Source organism: Tenrec ecaudatus, chromosome 2 (assembly GCF_050624435.1).
Source record: "Tenrec ecaudatus isolate mTenEca1 chromosome 2, mTenEca1.hap1, whole genome shotgun sequence".
Lineage (NCBI taxonomy): Eukaryota > Metazoa > Chordata > Mammalia > Afrosoricida > Tenrecidae > Tenrec > Tenrec ecaudatus.
The window spans coordinates 122,025,373-122,048,985 of NC_134531.1; the positions used below are offsets into that span (position 1 = coordinate 122,025,373).

The 23,613-nt window shown below is 41.6% G+C and overlaps 1 protein-coding gene across 1 annotated transcript in view; it reads right to left on the reverse strand.

Moving 5' to 3' along the window:
• Positions 1-19,405, reverse strand: part of DTWD2 (DTW motif tRNA-uridine aminocarboxypropyltransferase 2) — a 192,238-nt gene extending 172,833 nt beyond the window's left edge. Inside the window, exon 1 of the mRNA XM_075543088.1 lies at positions 19,113-19,405. Within this exon, the coding sequence (XP_075399203.1) occupies positions 19,113-19,330 (218 nt within the window). The 5' untranslated portion in view covers positions 19,331-19,405. The remainder of the gene's footprint in view (positions 1-19,112) is intronic.
• Positions 19,406-23,613: the final 4,208 nt, after the last annotated feature.

Sequence of the window (23,613 nt, forward strand, 5' to 3'; positions counted from 1 at the left end):
ATTGAGATAAGAGTTGTATGAGTCCCAATAAAATGATTTTTTAAAAGTTCTCTGGAAGCAATCATAAATACTACTAATGCCTCATCCATCCTATGTGCTCAGACCTTACTATTTCCATGCACCCATGCCAACATCCAACTACCGATATTCCTGGAGGCAGAGCTTTCTCTCTCTCTCCTTCACTTCCCCATTGGTGAGTCATGCAGTTGAGACCTGCCAGGGCCTGTGGTGCTTCTACCACCCTTGGATCAACAAGACTCTGCACCCACCAGTCTGTGATCTTCCTGCATTTTCCATCACTGCAGGTATCTGGTGTGAGTCTGAAGAGGGATTTATAAACTAGTATCGGACTTATGGATTTGAATTGGACTGGGCTGTGATGTATTCTTGATATCTGATTACTCCTTGGTATAAAGCTCTTTCTTGTACATATATGTTTCTGGATTTGTTTTCTAGTAAACCTGACCAAGCACCTCATCAATGAAAGGACAGCTGTGTCAGCTCCCTCATCTGTCACAGGGCTTGTTTTGAGGCATATGTTGTACACTATTTCACAGTTTCCCTATATGTCACACAAGGCTGGGCTCCAATTAATATGGCTCAAGTGCCCTTCCTGTTATCACTTCCCCTACTCCTCAACCAATATTCCCAAAGTCTCCAAAATAAACTACACTCAAATCTTCATTCCAAAGGCTGTTTTTCAAAAAAACCAAACTAAGAAGATATATTATTTGTTCTCAAATCTTTCTATACTGCCTTATAGTTCCTAACTAAAATATTTAAGACATGGGCAATAAAATCTTAGTACTAATAGTTAAGTATTAGCGAAGAATAGAAAGTCAATCTTATAAGGGGAAAACCATCTAACCAGTATAAGGGGGAAACCATCTAACCGGTAATCTTTTTTCAAAACTGCTTCTTACACATTTATTACTATCACTCTGTAACATGTCTTCTGTTTTGCAAGTAGCATTCCAAACACTGGCTATAATCTCTATGTCAATAACAAAATCACCCACAGGCACATATTTATGGGCTCTGACCCTTGTTTCTTAGCCTATTTTTTTTTCATGAAGTGAAAGAAAGATGAATCTATCAATATGAGAAGAATGACACGCTTGCTGTAAAGGCTGTAAAATCATCTGATTCTAATAATTCTACAGATCAAATACTAGAGGACTTATTTTTTAAGCTCTGCTTAGCATATAGGTTTGAAAAAAATTCCAGACTAGGACAACAGTAAAATCTGTATCTTTAAACTATAAGACTCAGAAGTTCTTGTAAAATAAAGTTCCGTGTTCTGACTTACACTTTCACCCCAAAAGTGAAAAGAATGAGGCTTTAAAAGTAAAATTCATAGATTATTCTCAGAAACCAACACTGCAAACTCTACTACTGTTTATCTATCTACTCACTGCCATCTTGTCAATGCTGATTCATAGTGACCCTATAGGTCAGGATAGAATTCCCGAGACTGTAACTCTTTATAAGACTAGAAAGCCTCATTTTTCGCCAGCAGAGTAGCTGGTGGTTTTGAACTGCTGACCTTTTAGATCCCAATGAGTAACCACTAGGTCACCAGGGCTCCTTTCTGTCTATGTTCTGAAATGCTGGGTCACTTAAAGGGGGATGGGTGTCACTGAACCAATGGAGTCAGGATGAAAACAATGTTCCTTCATCATTGAAACTGATAAATCTGTTTCTGTGTCTGATAAATGAGTAATAACTTTTGAAGCCCCAGGTTAACAAAACCTCCATCATAAGGCAATTTATTTGATGGTGACATCCAGTGTTAAGGCCGGAAAAATGAATGAACTTGCCATTAACCTTTGCATTTAGAAATACCCTGCCAGGGAAAACACATTGGCTAACATCAAAACAGAGTAACTTCTTCAGTAAAAGCATCAAAGGAGGTGGGGGGAAAGGAAGATGGAGGATAGTGGTAAGGAGTGTACAAAATTTTGAAGAAAACAGTGGGAGGAGGGAACGCAGGAGATTAACAGGGAGAGGGAAAGAGGAACAATTCTACATTTCTTGCAAACATGTAGGCTACAGACACTTTGGTGAAACTAGCTGCCCTCATTTCTTACAAAAATGATATTATTCTTTGGTTTATTCTTTTATTTCACTCCAGTTAATAAATTCCAATAAATTCATCTGTTTCGTGTATGCTGTCAGAAAATATGAGACTCTGGTACAGAAAAAAAAGGCACAATTCTCAAAAAACTGGGTAGCATAGTGTTCTAACCTAGAAAATGAAGAAACAAAGGCTCAGAAAGGTTAAGTAACTTTTCCAAGGAAGAGTATGCTGCCGTTAGAACTTCTGACTCCAAAACACATGCCCTTAGTCATGACATTTTATTGATTCTGGTGTAGTCATTTACTGTTTAATGAAAAGTTTTAACACATAAATATACCCAGCTGTCCTAGACCCCAGAAGGTCCAAAACTAAAATTAAAACTCTAAGAAGTAAACAAACCATAGAAACTGAAAAAGATGAGCTAGAAGCAAACAGTCAAAGCTTAGATATTTATTAAATTCTTCAGTGTAAAATGTCTCAAAGTAACTAGAAATTAGCAGCTGAAAAAGAAAAAAATATGAGGCCTGTTCACCATAAATGAATATAGTACAGCAGAGTACACAAAGTCAGTTCAGAAAAAGAAACTTGGAAAATAGAACAAAAGATGGAAAAACAGTTTCATGCAAGCAGAGTTTAGTATGGGCCTAGAAAGAACAGGATCCAAGACATCAACTGGAAAGGAAGAGTATTCCATAGAGAAATACAGGGTGGGAGAGGCAGTGGTAGCTGTTAGGTGCCTGAGAAGGCGCTAACTTATAAAGACCCTCTGTACAAAGGGACACAAAGCTGCCCATCCTGTGCCATCATCTCAAGTGCTGCACAATGAGTGAGCTGGCCCCACAAATGCCCATTGCTGCAGTCACTGTGGCAATCTATCTCACTGAGAATCTTCTCTTTTTCTTCACTGACCTTCTGCTTTACCGAGCATGAAGTCCTTCTCCAGTGACTGCTTTCTCCTCCTAAACATGCCCAAAGAACAGATGACATCTGACCTCCTAGCTTGTAAGGAGCATTCTGGCAAAACTTCTAAGACAGATTTACTCCTCCTTGCAGTTCAAGGATGCTCAACGTCCTTCACCAGCACCGTAAGTCAAGCACATCAATTCTTCACCAGTCTTCCTTGTTCATTATCTAGTTTTTGCCTGCATATGAGGCTTGTGTCAGGCCTACCTTATTCCTCAAATTTACATCTTTGCTTTTTAATATTTAAGAAGAGATTTTAGTAACAGAGTTACCTAGTGCAACATGTTGCTGCTTTCTTTTTTTTAATGTTGTTATTGAGAAAACACACAGACAACAAAATATATACCAACTGATTTGTTTCTATAGATACAATTCAGTGACTTAATTACATTCTTTGAGATGTGCAACCATTTTCAGCTGCCTTTTCTGAGTTCCTTCCAGTAACAAACGCTCACTGCCTCCTAAAGTGTCAAGTTTTGTTGTCACTTTGGTCCCAGCTGCCCTAAGGCACAGTAGGGTTAATACTAAAATTAAAATCATATATAGTTTTAAAACCACATCTGGATTGTGAAGGCTTGTTTCCAAAACAGCAGCCACCTAAGTGAGATGTCAACTAAGTCAACATGCAAGAAGCTCAGCTACATCAGTGATCAAGGATTTTAAATTATGTAATCTAAAGCTGAAAGAAAGAGTAGTGTCAGAGTCTAAATTGTGATACTTTGGTTTGCAGAAGGCTCTGGATAGCAACGGAAGTCCAAGATGCATTTGTGAGATCTATACAGGAAATGAGCCTCCAGTGGTTTCTTTCTACTCATAATGGAAGAAGAGAAATAATCTAGTTTCCAAACAAAGAATATTAGAGAGATGACTGTAAGAGATCAGAATGATAAACCTGACTTGACCAATTAAAACCTTGTTACTTGACAGCCCCTCAGATATACATTGGGCCTGATCTGGTTTTCAACATTTCCTGAGTTTGGTTTTTGGTTATTTTCTTTCTCTCTCTCTCTCTCTCTCTGTCTGTCTGTCTCTCTCTCTCATATTGGGGTATATGGTATATGAAATCCAGGATTGATGAACCTATAGAGACAGCAAGTAGAATTAGGGTTCTTGGGGGGGGAGTGTACAGTGAGGGTAGAGGGTAAAGGGGAGCTGATATCAAGGAGTTCAGATGGAAGAGAATGTTTTGAAACTGATTATGGTAGAAATTATACAATACTATTTGATGTGATTGAACTATATAATGATATGTTATCTACATAAGCTCCCAATAAAATGGTTTGAGAAAAAAAGCATAAAGTCTTATATTTTCATAGAAGCATTGATGATCTCCAGAAGAGAAATAAAATTAACAGACATGTACATTAAGAATATAACGAACTCTGAATACAGTTGGATGGATGATAAAATGGAGGTTGGAAAACTATTTCAATTGCTACCAAAAATGCCCAAATTCACTGCCATCATGTCACTGCTAATTCATAGTGAGGCCCCTGTGGGTTTCTAAGACTGGAACTATTTACAGGAGTAGAAAGCCCAGTCTTTCTTCCTTAGAGCTGCTGGTGGTTTTGAACTGCTGGTCATATGGATCGCAGCCCAACTCATAACCACATCACCACGGCTCCTATTTCAATTATTACAGAACTGTGCATATTCAAGGCAGAGGTACTGATGATGAGAAAAGTCAGACATAAGTAGTTCAAATACTACCATCCTTATGAAGCACTAGGCAGTGGGTTCCTCCCACTTCTGTGCTCTTAAACCACATTATTACAATTAATTGCTTATGTTTCTCTCCTTGGTGGTAATAGCCAAGTTTTATTCATTTTAATACCCCCAGTACCAAGCCCAGTGAAAGTAGGTAAAAAATAAATGCATGCAGAATGAAAACTCTGTGAGGTGTTTACACAGTAATGAGACTACAGAACAAGATTTGTTTCAAATCATACTTAAATAAGCCATCTGCCAGAGCACTAAATTACACCATTCAGACTAAAAGTCACGCTACCTATTTTAACCCCAAGAAGAGGCACTACGGATCTGATTGAGTTGGATCTGATTGAGTTGATTAGGTATAAAACACTGCCTGAGTTGCAATTCCTAAAGATTGACATCACTAAGTGGCATCAAGTAGTGGGAGACCTTGTCTGTCTTGATTTCTTACTTCCAGGTTGCTAGAAGCTCCTTGAAACAAACTTGACCATTCTTTTACCCTCTTTCATACAGTTTGCAGGAGCTCTATTTAGTCTTCAGTGGTAATACCTGGGTTTCGCAATAGGAGAAAGTCTTCCCTTACATCTCACATTAAAGCACATGTTCCAAGGTGACATGCTCTGGTCTATATCAGGAACTATAGTCCCAACTTAAGTTGAAAATAATATCCTACCTTTTGTCAAGGTCAGGGATTTTATTTCAGTCCAAATCAAACATAATAAGTTAGTCTACTTCATAAATGCTGGTGGAAACTATGAGACCCCTGGGTCAGACAAACAGGTCTCTTTCACGGGACCACAAACCACACAAATGTTAACATCCATTCCCTACGCTCCCAAGCCTTAGAGTGGGGACCAAGGTGGATGCCTGCACACCCAGTGGTATGTGTTACAAGAAGAAACACTGGCCATGGGGAATCACCTGCCCTTGGCTGAGGGGAAACAGCTTCATCTGCAAGCAAACACTAAAAATGGCCCAGAAAATGCTAGCCAAAAACGCTGGAGCCAAAGTGGGTGAAAAAGTAAATGTGAAGAAAGCTGATGGTGCCCGGCTATCAAAAGAGATAGTGTCTGGGGTCTTAAAGGCTTGAAGATAAACAAGCGGCCATCTAGCTCAGAAGCAACAAAGCCCACATGGAAGAACACACCAACCTGTGTGATCGAGTGGTCCCAAAGGGATCAGTTATCAGGCATCAAAGAACAAAAATCATATCATTGGCTGCACACCTCCATGAAAGGATCGCCGAAGACAAATGGGTGCATAAGCAAATGTGAAGAAAGCTGATGGTGCCCAGCTATCAAAAGAGATAGTGTCTGGGCTTGAAGGTGAACAAGCGGCCATCTAGCTCAGAAGCAAAAAAGCCCACATGGAAGAAGCACACCAGCCAGTGCGATCACGAGGTGCCAAAGGGACCAGGTATAAGGCATCAAGCAAAAAAATATATGTATATGTATATATATGTGTGTGTGCATGTGTGTGTGTGTGTGTATATATATATATATATATATACACACACACACCATACTGAATGAAGGGGGAAGTGCAGAGTGAAGACCCAAGGCCCAAGTGTCGGCCACTGGAGATCCCTCATAGAAGGGTTTAGGAGAGGAGATGGGTCAGTCAGGGTATGAGTTAGTACCGATGAAGAACACAGCTTTCCCCCAGATCCTAGATGCTTCCTCCCCCCAACTGCCATGATCCGAATTCTACCTTGCAGGACTGGATGGGGCAGAGGTTGTACACTGGTGCATGTGGGGACTGGAGGCACAGGGAATCCAGGGTGGATGATACCTTCAGGACCAAGGGTGTGAGGGTTGGAAGGGGGGAACTGATTACAGGGATCCACATGTGACCTCCTCCCTGGGAGATGGACGGCAGGGAAGGGGGGAAAGGGAGACTCCGGATAGGGCAAGATATGACAAAATAACAATGTATAAATTACTAGGGGCACGTGAGGGGGGAGTGGGGAGGGAGGGGAAAAAAAAGAGGACCTGATGCAAAGGGCTTAAGTGGAGAGCAAATGCTTTGAGAATGATTGGGGCAGGGAAAGTGCGGATGTGCTTTATACAATTGATGTATGTATATGTATGGATTGGGATAAGAGTTGTATGAGCCCCTAATAAAATGTTTAAAAAAAGAAAGAAAGAAAATGCTAGCCAGGGCCTTGAACTCTTTTTGTTGTTGTTTTAACTCTAGTCCTCCTTTCTTTTATTTATCCCTTTTTCTTCTTTCATTTTTTTTCTTTTAAGAAAGGGAATGTATTCTTTAAAGATTATTGTAAATTGGGTGAAAGTTTACAGAGTAGATCATCAGTTTTACTTTTAAAAATTCATACAACAAGTTTTACAAAAAATTAATTGTATTAGTCTGGGTACTTTATAGAGAAACAAATCCACAGAAACTCATGTATAAGAGAGTTTTATATAAAGGTTAAGTGTGCATCAAGAAACATCCTAACCCAGTGCTGTCTAAGCCCACAAGTCTAACATTAACCCATATGGCCAACACCAATCCACAAAGTCCTCCTCCAACACACAAAACAGATCCAGTGATGCCAACTGCAGGAGAAAAGCTGAGTCAGTGAATGTATAAGCATCTCAGCTCTGGCAGGGGTCTCCACACAGCTGCTCTAGCACCCAGGGCTGCATCAGGGTAGATCATGTGGCTTCTCCTCAGGGATGTCTTGCAGAAAATGAGCCTTGCCAGCTAAAGCAGGGAATTGGCTAAGGCAGCTGCACCCTGGTCTGACCATCAGAAAGCAAGAATCCCAAGAACTAGAAAGGTGAGGCTCCCTGAGCCATTTATCCCTCCACCCTTCAATAAATCACACATGTGTTTATCGGCCAGGTTGGCACAATAAAATAACTACCTCATTAATTTCGTTTCAAATCATCAATTGCAATCATCCCTGCTTTTCGTTTTCACTCTGTCTTCTCTCCTAACGCCCTGAACATGGTTTTGGGGTAAATTCTGTCATTTTGATCTTAAATGGCTGATTATTCTAACACATGGAGCAAGTTCAGATCCAGATATAAGGGTCACAGTTTGAGGGCTTCCACCAGTCTCGCTTTGACCATAAAGTCTGGTCTCTACGATTCTTGGATTTTGTTCCACATTGTCCTGCTGCTCCATCCCGGACCTCTTAATGTGAGTCTTTTTAGAGCAGTTGGTATTGGTAGTTAGGCATCATCAAGTTATTCTGAGCTCAGTCTGAAGACTGGTGTTTGGGTGGTCCTTTTGTCCACTGGACTAACTACGCCAATGTCTTTTAATTTTCACCACAATTTTATTGAGAGGAATCAAAAGTGCACTTGAAATGGCTCCTCAGGAGCTTTTAGAGGAGTTGGGAACTTCCAGCCCACAGGCTACATAAGGCCCACAAAATCATCAAACCAGCCAACATAATCAAGCCATCACATCGTTCTTTTTGCTGTTGGTAGGTGCCACTGACTCAGACACCCAGTGCACAACAGAATGAAACACTGCCCAGTTCTGTACCATCACCACAATTGTTCCTATGCCTGAGCCCATTGATGCGACCACTGTGTCAATCCATCTCATTGAGGGACTCCCTCTTTTTTGCTGCTCTTCTACTTTCCTAAGCATAATGTCCTCAAGGAGTGGTCTCTCATGACAACATGTCCCAAGTATGTAAGATGAAGTCTCTCCATCCTTGCCTCTAAGGAGCACTCTGGCTGTACTTCTTCCAAGACAGTCTTTCTTGTTCTTTTGGTAGTCCATGGTACTTTCAATAATTTCCTCCAGCACCACAATTGAAATATATTGATTCTTTTTCTGTCTTCTTTATTCAATCTCCAACTTTCACATGTATATGAGGCCATTGAAAATATTATGGGTTGGCCAGTCCCACTATGAGACATGACGCCCCTCACTGACCCATAGCCCTACAAGGACAACACCAGAGACACAATGTGGGAATTACACCCAATCTGATCCTGCCACACCGAGGAAAACACTAAGGGCGTGCAACAGAACAGCAAGGGAACAGAGCGGCGAGGTCCCTGGGAATGCTGAAGGTGGACTTTGGGGCCAGGGCGTGGTGCCTCAACAGACTGGACTAGGAAACACCCCTAAAGGCCAACAAATAATCCTTGAACTAACTACAAGCTGTTCTTTCTTGTTGTGTTTTTTTTTTGCCATTAGTATGTTGTTGTTGTTTTGTTGTATATTGTTGCTTGATTTTGCTCTGTCTTGTTTTTGTGCATGTTATTATCTCTAAAAGTCTGTCTAAATAAGATAGGATGGATGAACACTCTGGAGGAGAAAACAACGGGACTGACAGTTTGGGGGGGGGGGGCACATGGGAGATGGGGAGGAGGAGGGAAAGGTATAGCGGTGTTAACAAACCCAGGGACAAGTGAACAACAAGTGATCCAAATCGGTGATGAGGAGGGTGTGGGAGACCTGGTAGGGCATGATCAAGGGTAATGTAACTAAGAGGTATTGCTGAAACCCAGGTGGGGGCTGAGCATGATAGTGGGATAGGAGGAAAGTCAAGGGAAATAAAGGAAAGAGCTGGGAGGCAAAGAGCATTCATAGAGGTCTAGATAAAGACATGTACATATGCAAATATATTTATATATGAGGATGGGGAAATAGATCTATGTGATTATATTTATAGGTTTAGTATTAATGTAGCAGAAGGACATTGGGCCTCCATTCAAGTACTCCCTCAATGCAAGAATATTGTCTTCTATTAAACTGGCATTCTATGATGCTCACCTTCCTGACACAACCACTGAAGACAAAGAGGGTGAATAAGCAAATGTGGTGAAGAAAGCTGATGGTGCCCGGCTATCACAAGATATAGCATCTGGGGTCTGAAAGGCTTGAAGGTAAACAAGCAGCCATCTAGCTCAGAAGCAACAAAACCCACATGGAAGAAGCACACCTGCCTGAGTGATCACAAGGTGCCAACGGGATCACTTATCAGGCATCAAAGAACAAAAAATCATTGTGTGCTCATCTCCATGATACAATCACTGAAGACAAATGGGTGCATAAGCAAATGTGGTGAAGAAAGCTGATGGTGCCCGGCTATCAAAAAAGATAGCGTCTGGGGTCTTAAAGGCTTGAAGGTAAACAAGTGGGCATCTAGCTCAGAAGCAACAAAGCCCACAGTGAATAAGCACACCAGCCTGTGTGATCACGAGGTGCCGAAGGGCTTCAGGTATCAGGCATCATCAGAACAAAAAAATCTTACCATAGTGAATGAGGGGGGGGAGTGCAGAGTAGAGATCTAAAGCCCATTTGTAGGCCACTGGAGATCCCCTTACAGAAGGATCTCAGGGAGGAGACAAGCCAGTCAGGGTGCGATGTAGCAACGATGAAAAATATAACTTTCCTCTAGTTCCTAAATGCTTCCTCTCTCCCCGTCCCCCCTATCATGATCCCCAATTCTACCTTGCAAGTCTGGCTAGACCAGAGGATGTACACTGGTGCAGGTAGGAACTGGAAACACAGGGAATCCAGGGAGGATGATCCCTTCAAGACCAGTGGTGTGAGTGGCGATACTGGGAGGGTAGAGGGAAGGTGGGTTGGAAAGGGGGAACCGATTACAAGGATCTACATGTGACCTCCTCCCTGGGGGACAGACAACAGAAATGTGGGTGAAGGCATACACAGAATGATGCAGTCTGAAAGACTCACAGAGAAGAGTAATACACACTACACTGTCACTTGCCACTATTATCTGTGCACATACTAATGTTTCCTTTTGGAAACTCAGAGCTAGTAGCTATCGTTTGGGTGCATTTCTTTTTCCCTAACCATCAAGCTATGGAATTTTTCTCAAAACTATTGTATTAGACAGGGTTCTCTGGAAAAACAAAACCAGAATGCTAATACTTTTTATATATTTTCACAGATGGATAGATAAATAATATGCAAAATGAACAGTTAAGTAAATTATAAAGCAGTACAAATGGCTCAGTGCAATTCACTCCCGTGAGACAGTTGTGAGACAATGGCAGTCCTTCAAGTCTGGCCGGGTCGCTGGGCAGTCCTCTGTAGAGCAATTCAGGCTATCCCAGCACAGGCAGCAAACAGCAAGAAAGGTCACCAACAGTCAGCCAGATGACAGGGTCTGACAGTCCCCAGCTCAAGAGATGTAAATTCCAATGGTGTGGCGAAGCAGATCTTGAAGGAATCTCAAATTACAGTGACACAGTCCACAGGTTAGTTGTTCCACAGGTAGTGTAGCTTACAAATGGAGGCACAGAACAAGCAAGGTAACTGCACACTGGTCCCATGATCAAAGAGAAAGAGGCATAAGCTAATTGCCACACATTCCACCGCCCCTTTTAAAACCTGCACCCCGGCTGCTGAGCACGACTTCCCTAATCTGTTGACCTAGGTCACGGAACCTCATCTGGGAGCTCCCCCTAATAAAGCTATTTTTGTTTCTGCTCTCCTTTGTCCTGTCAGTTGTGTCTGTATATCTATCTCTCTGTATCTCAGTTTCACTTTTACACTTTTTTTATCATTTTATTGTTGGCTCATGCAACTCTTTTCACAATCCGTACATCCATCATGTCAAGCACATTTGTACATATGTTGTCATTATCATTCTCAAAACATTTGCTTTCTACTTGAGCCCTTGGTATCAGCTCATTTTTCCCCTTCCTCTTCGCTCCCCCTCCCCCATGAACCCTTGATAATTTATAAATCATTATTATTTTGTCATATCTTACACCATCCAATATCTTCCTTCACCAACTTCTCCACTGTCTGTCCCCAGGGAGGAGGTTATATGTAGATCCTTGTAATCTGTTCCCCCTTCCTCCATCGCCTTCCCTCCACCCTAACCGATATCACCACTCTCACCACTGATCCTGAGGGGTTCATCTGTCCTGGATTCCCTGTGTTTCCAGTTCCTATCTGTACCAGTGTACATCCTCCAGTCCAGCTAGATTTATAAGGTAGACTTGGGCTCATGATAGTGGTGGGGAGGAAGCATTCAAGAAGTAGAGTAAAATTGTATGTTTTCATCATTGCTACACTGTACCCTAACTGGTTCGTCTCCTCCCAGCAGCCCTTCTGCAAGGGGATGTCCAGTTTCCCACAGATGGGCCCTGGATTCCCACACCGCATGCCTCCTCATTCACAATGCTATGTTTTTGTTTTTGTCTTTGATGCCTGATACCCAATCCCATCGACAACTTGTGATCTCACAGGCTGATATGCTTCTTCCATGTGGGCTTTTTCAGTTAGATGGCCCCTTGTTTCTCTTCCAGGATATAAGACCCCAGATTCTCTATCTTTTGATAGCCGGCACCATCAGCTTTTACACTTTTCACTCTTACACTTGTGTTTTATTGACTAGACAAAAGCACTTTAATGTGTAGGTCACAAACTATGGATGACAGTGCAAAGAAGGGGAACTACAGAAGACTTCATCGTGCTCATGCAGAACCTGTACATGGATCAAGAGGCCGTCACTCATACAGAACAAGGGAATATCGCACTGTTCAAAACCAAGAATGGTCTGTGTCAGGTTGGTTTCCTTCACGTTACTTATTCAATCTGTATGCTGAGCGAATAATATGAAAAGCTAGACTATGTGAACAAGGATGCATTAGGACTGAAGTAAGGCTCATTAGCAACCTGAGATATGCAGATGACAAAACCTTGCTTTACAATAGCAAGGACGACTTTAAGCCCTTAGGGATGGAAATCAGACTAAGTGTCAGTGTTCATTACAACTCAAAAGTAAAGAAAAACAAAATCCCACAACTGTTATCAATAGACATCATGATAAAGGGTGAAAAGGTTAATGTCAAAGATTTCATCTTACTTAGATCCACTATCAGTGCTCATGGAAGCAACAGTCAAGAGATCAATGATACATTGCACTGAGTCAATCTGCAGCACCAGACCTCCTCTTTAGAGTATTGAAAAGCAAGATGCTACTTTGATCACCAAGATGTGCCCGACCCAAGTCTTGGTATTTTCAATTGCCTCATATGCATAGCTTTCAAAAGCTAGACATTGAATAAGGAAGACTGAACAAGAATTGATGCATTTGAATTGTGGTGCTCCTTAAGAACAGTTAACCACCAGGGACTACTAAAGGGACAAACTGATCTGTATTGGAAGAAGTAAGCCAACGTGCTCCTTTGAACAAGAATAGTGAGACTTCATCTTACATACTGTAAACATTTTATCAGGAGAAACCAGCCCCTGGAGAAGGACATCATGTTTCGTAAAGTAGAGGGACAGCAAAAAAGAGGAAGGCCCTCAAGGGGAGGGACTGACACCATGGCTGCAACAAGGGGCTCAAGGATAGGAGCAATTGTGAGGACGGCGCGGGGCTGGCAGTCTTTCATGCTGGTCTCCATATAGTCACTATAAGTTGGATCTGACTTGATGCCACCCAAAAGCAACCTTTCCTAGAAGAATTGAGCATTCTTCATTTTGCACCATGTCAAAACAGCAGCATTGGCACCCCCACGGGGCTGAAATTATGTTCCTTTTAAATGGTCTGTAAGTTTAGGGAACAAAATCAAGTGTGAAGAAACAAAGTGAGAACTACATGGTAAATGAAGTATGGTTTCCCAATGCAGTTTTCATAAGACAGCCCATGCTACCCTTTAAGAATGAGCAGGGGCATTTTCATGATGGTAAAAATTCCTCGGTGCAATTTTCTTTGCCATTTTCTCACCAATGCAGTTACTTAAAAATTCTTTCAGTAAGCCCTTATTATTTCTCAGTGTCCTTTAACAAAATTTATCAAGATTACCCCTTTGGAATTCACCAAAATCTAAAACAAAAAATGACATAATCATCTGAGTTCAACTCTCTGCCTTGAATTTAACCTACCCAGCACACTTCCTTAATTAAAATAAGAAAAGGCATAGCACTATAGAGGGAGAAAGAATTGATGTGAAGGGGCCTGGATATAGTGGAGACCCAAAACCCATCTGTAAGATCAGTGGACAGCCCCTCGCAGAAGGACCACACAGAAGGGATAAATTCAAGGTGCAGTATTGCACTGGTAAACACATAACTATTCTCTATTTCTTTAATATTTCCTATCCTTACTATTGTGGTTTTTGTTTTACCTCATTAATCATGTTAGATTTGTATATGTTCATTTGTATATCTAAGATCATCCAATGAATGAAAGCCAAAATAGATAACCCTTCAGAAACAGGCTCCCTGAGGGTGCGGGAAGAGAGTGCAAAAGGGGGAAATAGAGAGCTGATAGCACTTATGACTATATAACCCTACTCAATGGGATGAAACAAGAGAAATGTATGTGAATAGATATACTAGATATGTAAAATATGGCCCAAAAAAACCTATTATAGGGGGAAAATAAGGGTTCTTATGGGGTAGAATGGGGAAGGAAAGGGGAAAAGGGGAGCAGATATCAAGAAGATATATAATGTTTTGAAACTGATTTTTGTAGCCATTGTACATTACTGTTTGGCATAATTGGATTATGAAATGTTATGATATCTGTCAGAGCTCCCAGTAAAAGGATTTTAATTTTTAAAAAAATTTTAAATAGAGGGAGAAAGAGCTTTTAAAACATATTTCACTAGAAATAAAGTATAGAGATGCTGGGATGAATTACAATTCTAAAGTATTAACTAAATGCAACTACAAAGTAAATAAATCCAATGCACCATTTTATTTCTAAAAGAGCAAATTAAAAAAAATAAGCTGAATCTTTTCTAAGCAATGTCATTGTTAACTGTTGTCCAATTCCCATGCACTGTGGCAATCTCATGTTCAAAGAACTGTTCCCAGATTCTACAGTATCCTAATGATAGGTTGCTATCAGACAATTTAATTCACTGATTTTTTAAATAGGTCTTATGCAATGGATTTGCGCAATGCAATAAGTCATTTGAGTTCTTGGTTGCTATTTCCATGAGCATTGATTGTGGATCCAAGTAAAATGAAATCCCAAAACACTTCCATCATTTGTCTGTTTATCACGACATTGTCTATTGGCCCAGTATTTTTATTTTTTAACACTGAGTGGCAATCTATACTGAAGGCTGCAAGGCTTTGTTTTTGCGTTTTCCATTAGCAAGGGCATCCAGTTGTCCTTGCTTTCTGCTAGCAAAGCTGTATCTTCTACATATCAAAGATTGTTAATAAGCCTTCTTTCAAAACCTATGCCAAGTTCACCTTCATATAGTCTACTTTCTCAGATTGTATGCTCAATTTGCAAACTGAGTAAGTATAGTGAAAGGATCCACCTTTGGTGCATAACTTTCTTGATTCTAAACCATGCAGTGTGCCCTTGTTCTGTTCGAATGACTACTTCCCTGTCTATAAACAGTTCCACATGAGCACAATTAAGTGTTCCGGAATTCCTATTCTTTACAATGTTAACCAGGCATACTTTTTTTTATGATCTACTCAATTGAATGCCTTCACATAGTCAATGAAATACAAGTAAACATCTTTCCGGTATTCTCTTTCAGGAAAGATCCATCTGACATCAGCAATGATACCCCTCATGCCAAGCCCTTTTCTGAATCTGGCTTGAATTTCTGACAGCTGGCAGTATGCTGCTACAATCATTTTTCAAATTGTCTTCAGTAATACGTCACTTGAAGGTGATATTAATGACACTGTTCCATAATTATCACATTCCGTTTGGTTAACCTTCTTTGGAATGGCCATGGATCGCTTCCCATCAGTTGAATAGGTAGCTGTCTTGCAAATTTCTTAGCTCACAGAAGTGAGTGCTGCTAGTACTTGATCAAGTGTTGAAACATTTCAATAGGTATTCCGTCAATTCCTGGGTCCTTGTTGTTTGCTAATGCCTTCAGTGCAGTGTGGACTTCTTACTGCAATACTATCAGTTCTTGATCATATGCTACCTCCTAAAATGGTTGAATGTCACCAATTCTTTTTTAGGACAATGATCAGTGTAGTCCTTCCATCTTCTTTTGATGCTTCTTGGATTATGTAATATTTTGTCCAAAAAAAACTTTCAATATTTCAACTTAAGTCTGGATTTTATCTTTAGTTCTTTCTGTTTGAGCTAAAATGAGTGTTTTTCCATGTTGGCTTTCTAACTCCAAATCTTTGCACATTTCATTATAATATTTTACTTTGTGCTCTCGAGTTGCCCTTTGAAATTTTCTGCTCAGCTCTTTACTTCATTGTTTCTTCCATTTGCTTTAGTTACTGTATGTTCCACACCAAGTTTCTGAGTATCTTCTGACATCAACTTTAGTCGTTTTGTCTTACAATGACCTTTTACTTTCTTTGTGTACATTTTTTATTGCATCCCCTAGCTGCTGAGGTCTATCAATAGTGTTCAATATGTCAAACATTCTTGAGATGTTCTTGAGAATCAAGTGGGATAGACTCAAGGTCATATTTTAGCTCTCATGGACATGTTTTCATTTTCTTCAGCTTCAACCTGAACTTGTCTAAGAACAATTGATGGTCTGTTCCAGTCAGCCCTTGACCTTCATTTACCTGGTGATATTGAGCTTCTTCCCTGTCTCTGCCCACAATGTATTCAATTCCATTCCCATGTATTCCATCTGGCTAAATTAACATGTATATTTTCCATTTATGTTGTTGAAAAAAAGTTATTTGCAAGGTGAACAAGCAGCAATCTAGCTCAGAAGCAACAAAGCCCACATGGAAGAAGCACACCAGCCTGTGCGATCACGAGGTGCCAAATGGATCAGGTATAAGACATCATCAAAAAAAAATACCATAGTGAATGAAGGGGGAAGTGCAGAGTGGAGACCCAAAGCCCATTTGTCGGCCACTGGAGATCCCCTCATAGAGGGGTTTAGGGGAGGAGATGAGTCAGTCAGGGTGCAATGTAGCACCAATGAAGAATACAGCTTTCCCCCAGATCCTGGATCCTTCCTACCCCCCAACTACCATGATTCAAATTCTACCTTGCAAGACTGGATAGAGCAGAAGTTGTACACTGGTGCATATAGGAGCTGGAGGCACAGGGAATCCAGGGTGGATGATACCTTCAGGACTAGGGGTGTGAGGGGCGATACTGGGAGAGTAGAGGGTGAGTGAGTTGGAAAGGGGGAACTGATTACAAGGATCTACGTGTTACCTCCTCCCTGGGGGATAGACAACAGAGAAGGGGGTGAAGGGAGACACCGGATAGGGAAAGATATGACAAAATAATAATCTATAAATTATCAAGGGCTCATGAGGGAGGGTGGAGTGAGGAGGGAGGGAAAAAAAGAGGACCTGATGCAAAGGGCTTAAGTGGAGAGCAAATGCTTTGAAAATGATTAGGGCAAAGAATGTACAGATATGCTTGATACAATTGATGTATGTATATGCATGGATTGTGATAAGAGTTGTATGAGCCCCTAATAAAATATTTTTAAAAAATAAAATAAAATTGCATTAAAAAAAGTTATTTGCAATGAAGAAGTCTTTGGTTTGGCAAAATTCCATCATGCAATCTCCAGTATCATTTCTTTCATCAAGGCCATATTTTCTAACTACTGTTCCTTCATCTTCATTTCCAACTTTTACAAAGCAATCACCAATAACAATCAATGCTTCTGAACTGAGAGTGTGGGGGAGTTCTACAAGTTCATTATCACTGGATTTAGTGAAACTACTAAATTTGTCTGTAAATTTGAATAATGGTTATATTAACTTCTCTGTAGGCTACCAGATAGTATCCAAACAAGGCAACACTGTACTTCAAGTAAGATCTTGAACTGTTCCTTTTGATGATGACTGTGACTCCATTCCTCTTGTATTTGACTTCATTCCTAGCCTCATAGCTGAATGCAAGCCTCCACGGGCATGCTGTGCACGCTCTATAAGAGGTATACTGTCCAGAAATTGAGCCCCACAGGAAGACAGGAACTTTACCACTGAAAAATCAATGCCCCCCTTTGCAGAGCATAGAATATTAACAATTAAAGTGATTTTAATTTATTAATAAAACATGTTTATCATAAACACATCTAAATGGTCCAAAACCATCTGAAACCATCTGATGAAGCCCGCATAATTTATCCTTATATTTATATTTGAAACTCTGCTTTCAGCACCTATTGAGACCTCTCCACAACATTTTCAAATGTTATGCCTTAATTCCTTGTTCAATTACTTGTTTAAATGAGTTGTAGTCATACACATCTTCTATTCGAATACAGAAGCCGTAACTAATCACAAGTTATCCATGCTCTTCAAAGGCTTGTTTATATCTACTAATTTTTTAATAATCTTCAACAAAATGTTCTGTGTGTGGTAATATGAGAAAGTTAAGGAAGAAAACAGCATCGGAGACTAGGAAAATGATAGCATTTGTATTGAGATTTGAAAGATGAGAAGGATTTAGCCAGGAGAAAAGCATTCCAAAAAGGAGAATTTGTTTGTGATATTAATATGAAAAACAAACAAAGGGAGGAAAAAAGAATGGAGAGCAGGAAAGAAGAATTCAATCAATCAAAGAAAGGCCAAGGAAAGAGATCATTTCAAAAAGTGAATATTCAGTTACTGAACAGTGGCAAGAAGAGGTCTAATAAAAGGTAAGCAAAAAGGGACCCCTTGAGCATCAGGTAGTGGTGACTTTAATTGATCGCCCTGTGCACTGTAAGATCTGATGACAAACTGCAAAGTAATTCCAAGGTGAGGAAGTGGAGATACTATTTATCTGATAGTTAAATTTAGCTAGAGAATTCCAGTAACCAGACCAGTGATATTGAACACAGTATCTGACTATCATGAGGCTCGATAGACAGAGAATGCGCTCCTCACAAACCTGAACTGCCTGGGCACATAGTAAGTTCTTCATTAAATTGTATGTGTTCCGTGCAGAAAGGAGCTATGTCTGCTTCATTTATTGCGGATTCCTAGGACCTAGCACAGCGCCTGGCAGAAAACAGGCGCTCAGTAAATATTTGTGAATAATCTTAAATGATGTAGTAGCAGCCTTGCTTGTCTCTCTTGCCCAACCCATTTTGTTTCTTACTGTGGGTAAACTATGCCAATTAAATAGAAGGGAGGCGGGGGTGGGTGGGGGGGCGTGAACCATTACTCTTCTTGTCATTGCATCCTGCAGAACTTGCCAAACTAAGTTTCTTGAAAGCTAAACACGTGATCTGTTTATGCCTGGTCACGCTCAGTGGCGTGCAAGAAATAACGATAAATAACCATGACCATGGGTAAACAAATGCTTACTAAAAAGCTATGCCGAGCATTTCACACACACTCAAACTGCAATACCCACTAGTAGACCCCACCTCCGAGTGCAGAGCTGCCAAGACTGGCGCGGCGGCCGCCACATCGGCAGGGGGCGCCGTAACCTCCTCCGAAGGCCCGAGCCGGCAGCAGTCCCCGCCCCCGGCCCCGCGGTCACCTGCAGCGGCTGCACTCAGGCCTCCGTTCGGCCGGCTCCACCGGTAGCTCCCACAGCCCGTCCGCGCCAGCGCCGTCTGCCTCCGAGCCCAGGGTAGCCACCTCTGGCGCCGCGCCTCCCTCCCGTGCCTCTTCCTCGTTCGGGACCTGACACCTCAGTTGCCCGGAAAGCCTCGCGACATGGTGCACGGGAGTTCGCGCCTCTTTCTGCGACGCCATGGCAGGCACTCAGGTGTGGCCGTCGCATTGAGGAGCCGGTGCCGCTTGGGGGCGCCAAGGGCCGGCGAAACCAGCCTTTTCCGCAAAGCGTTACGCACGCGTGCTACGTGGGGGGGCGGAGTCAAAGCTCAAGGTCCCGCCCAGCTGTAGTTTAGAAAGGAGCTCCGTATTTCACCTAGAAGCTGGAAGGGAACTATTCCTATGCTGGGGCGCAAGTAATGAAATGTATCAACACTGGCCAGGAAAGGGAATCCTCCCCAGAAAGCACTCTGGATAACAAACCTCAGCCTGACTCTCTTAATAAACCCCTTACAAGGTGAAAATAAAATGAAATGTTGCATGTTCGCCTTGGAATGGCAATTTAAGGAACTATTGTGCAGCAGATGTCCCACTGTGAGTGCCCTACGAATCTCTAAGGAACGGGTTCTCTTGACAGCTATTGGTCAAAAAGATAGGCTGTACTGAGTAAAACTCGATTGACAGCTGGATCGATTTCCTGATGGAAATGTCTTGCTCTGGAAGGACAGAAACCTGTCTTGTATTTCTTCTCTAAAACAATCACGATGGTGCAATACACACCAAACATATATTAAATGAAGTTTTAAAATATACTTTGGATACTTATTGAGGTATAGTTATTGAGTGTGTACACAGAAAAAACATAGTCCAATTCAACAGTTTCTACACTTGCAATTCAGTAACATTTGTTAGATCCCTCCAATTTGTTTCATCACCCTCACCTTTTATTCTTATTAATGGCTCTTCTTCCATTAACATAACTTCACTGGCCTCCTAATGCCCCTATCTAATATTTGAGTTGCTGTTGTCAATTTCATCTCATGGATAGTTCTTAAAATGTATTTTTTTAAAGTTTTTAATTTCAACAAAATAAGAATTTATAAATTATCAAGGGCTCATGAGGGAGCGGGAAGCAGGGAGAGAAGGGGAAAATGTGGAGCTGATGCCAGGGGCTTAAGTGGAGAGCAAATGTTTTGAGAATAGTAAGGGCAATAAATGTACAAATGTGCTTTACATAATTGATATATGTTTGGATTGTGATAAGAGTTGTATGAGCCCACAATAAAATGATTTTGTAAAGTTTTTAATTTGTATGAGATCCCCCTTATCTATGATAACCATCCTTTTGCTGTTTGCGCTTTTCTTATTAGACACTCCATTGTTAAAAGCTAGGCCCAAGGGTTCAAGTAGAAAGAAAATGTTTTGAAAATGATGATGGCAACATATGTACAAATCTGCTTGACACGATGGATGGATGGATTGTGATAAGAGCTATAAGAACCCCCAATAAAATGATTTAGGGGAAAAAATGGGCCCAACATTGTCTCTTCAAACATGAATAAGGTTTTTGGTTGTATCAAGTTCTTGAAATCAGGAAACAATAGGAAGCCTAGGATAGAGTACAGATTGATAGGTGAGAAAACTAACTCTTTGGTATGTTAACCTGTCTTGCTTAAAGAAATCAGTGGCACATACATATGTTTCTTGTATTAGGCAGGGTTGTCTAGAAAAACAAAACCAGTGATACTCATATGCCCTGTTTCCCTGAAAATAAGACAGTGTCATATTAATTTTTGCTCCAAAAGATGCACTAAGTCTTATTTTCAGGGGATGTCTTATTTTTCCATGAAGAAGAATACAGTACACATTTATTTTTTTTCTTTTAATTATTTTATTTTTTTTAATTTATTTTAACAATTTATTGGGGCTCATACATTTCTTTTCACAGTTCATACATATACATACATCAATTGTATAAAGCACATTCATACATTCCCTGCCCCAATCATTCTCAAGGCATTTGCTCTCCACTTAAGCCCCTTGCATCAGGTCCTCTTTTTTTTTTTCCCTTCCCTCCCCATCCCCCCCTCCCTCATGTGCCCTTGGTAATTTATACATCGTTATTTTGTCATATCTTGCCCTATCCGGAGTCTCCCTTCCCCCCTTCTCTGCTGTCCCTCTCCCAGGGAAGAGGTCACATGTGGATCCTTGTAATCAGTTCCCCCTTTCCAACCCACTCACCCTCCACTCTCCCAGCATCGCCCCTCACACCCTTGGTCCTGAAGGTATCATCCACCCTGGATTCCCTGTACCTCCAACCCTCATATGCACCAGTGTAGAGCCTCTGTCCTATCCAGCCCTGCAAGGTAGAATTCAGATCATGGTAGTTGGGGGGAGGAAGCATCCAGGATCTGGGGGAAAGCTGTGTTCTTCATCGATACTACCTCACACCCTAATTAACCCATCTCCTCTCCTAAACCCCTCAATGAGGGAATCTCCATTGGTCGACACTTGGGCCTTGGGTCTCCACTCTGCACTTCCCCCTTCATTTAATATGATATATATATACATATATATACATACATATATACAGATACACATATATACACATACATACACACACTTATATCTTTTTTTTTTTACATGATGCCTTATACCTGGTCCCTTGGGCACCTCGTGATCGCACTGGCCGGTGTGCTTCTTCCATGTGGGCTTATTTGCTTCTGAGCTAGATGGCTGCTTGTTCACCTTCAAGCCTTTAAGACCCCAGACACTATCTCTTTTGATAGCCGGGCACCATCAGCTTTCTTCACCACATTTGCTTATGCACCCATTTGTCTTCAGCGATCCTATCATGGAGGTGCAGTCAATGATATGATTTTTTGTTCTTTGATGCCTGGTAACTGATCCCTTTGGGACCACTCGATCACACAGGCTGGTGTGTTCTTCCATGTGGACTTTGTTGCTTCTGAGCTAGATGGCTGCTTGTTTATCTTCAAGCCTTTAAGACCCCAGTCACTATCTCTTTTGATAGCCGGGCACCATCAGCTTTCTTCACCACATTTACTTGTTCACCCACTTTGGCTCCAGCCATTGTGTCGGGAGAGTGAGCATCATAGAGTTCCAATTTAATAAAAGAAGGTATTCGTGCATTGAGGGAGTGTTTGAGTAGAGGCCCAAGGTCCTTCCGCCACCTTAATACTTGACCTATAAATATAGACACATAGATCTATTTCCCCATCCTCCTATATATATTTGCATGTACATGTCTTTGTCTAGACCTCCATGAATGCCCTTTGACTCCTAGCTCTTTCCTCCATCTCCCTTGACTTTCCTCCTGCCCTACTACCATGCTTCATCGCCACCTGGGCTAGAGTATACCTCTTCTCTAAGCAACCTTACCCTTGATCATTTCCCACCAGGTCTGCCACTCCCCCTTCTCTACCATTTGGGGTCCCATGTTTTTCCCTTGTCCCTGGGTTTGTTAACACCACTTCCTTACCCCCCCTACCCCCCCACCCAAGTCCCCCCAGAACTGTCGGTCCCGTTGTTTTTCCTCCAGATAGTTCATCCAGCCTGCCCTATTCAGACAGACCTGTGGAGTCACTAACATGCACGAAAACTAGACAGAGGAAAACAAAGCAACAGTATACAACCAGACAACAAAAACAAACCACTGACAAAGAACAGAACAAAACAGTTCACAAGAGAAAAGCTTGTAGTTAGTTCAGGGATCGTTTGCTGGCCCTTAGGAGCGTTTTCCAGTCCAGTCTGTTGGGGCACCACGCCCTGGCCCCAAAGTCCACTTTCAGCATTCCCTGGGGACCTTGCCACTCCATTCCCTTGCTGTTCCGCTGCACTCCCCCAGTGATTTGCCTCGGTGTGGTGGGATCAGGTCAGGTGCAATTCCCACACTGTGTCTCCGGTGCTGTCCCCTGTATCGCCCTTAGTCACTGAGGGGCATCATGTCTCATAGTGGGGCCAGCCATGTTGTTCTCTCTGTGGACTGGCTGCTCTACTCAGGAACATGGACATATTTGATCAGAGCACACGGGAGCAGATGAAGGGGCAGGAGGAGAGAGTGGAGCACAGCCTGGCCAACCAGGCCGTGATGATGATGTTCCTGAGTACACATTTATTGTTTGTTGTTTTATTAAAAGAGACCTCGTACTACCTGTCTGCTCCAGCTGCACTGTGGCCAACAGTGAGCTGCGGGGAGGTGCCCACCACTACGGTCCAGAGTGCAGAGTAACGGTAGCATTAGGGGGCTTATTTTGGGGGTGTCTTATTTTCGGGGTGCCTTATATTTCAGCAAGAGGCAAAACTGTGGGTAGGTCTTATTTTCAGGTATGTCTTACTTTCGGGGAAATAGGGTATGTATATGAAAGAACTTTATATCAAGAAGGCATCCCAACCCAATCCAACTGAAGTCCTTGGGTCCAATACTGATAGGAGTCCTCTTCATACTCACATACTTAATTTGT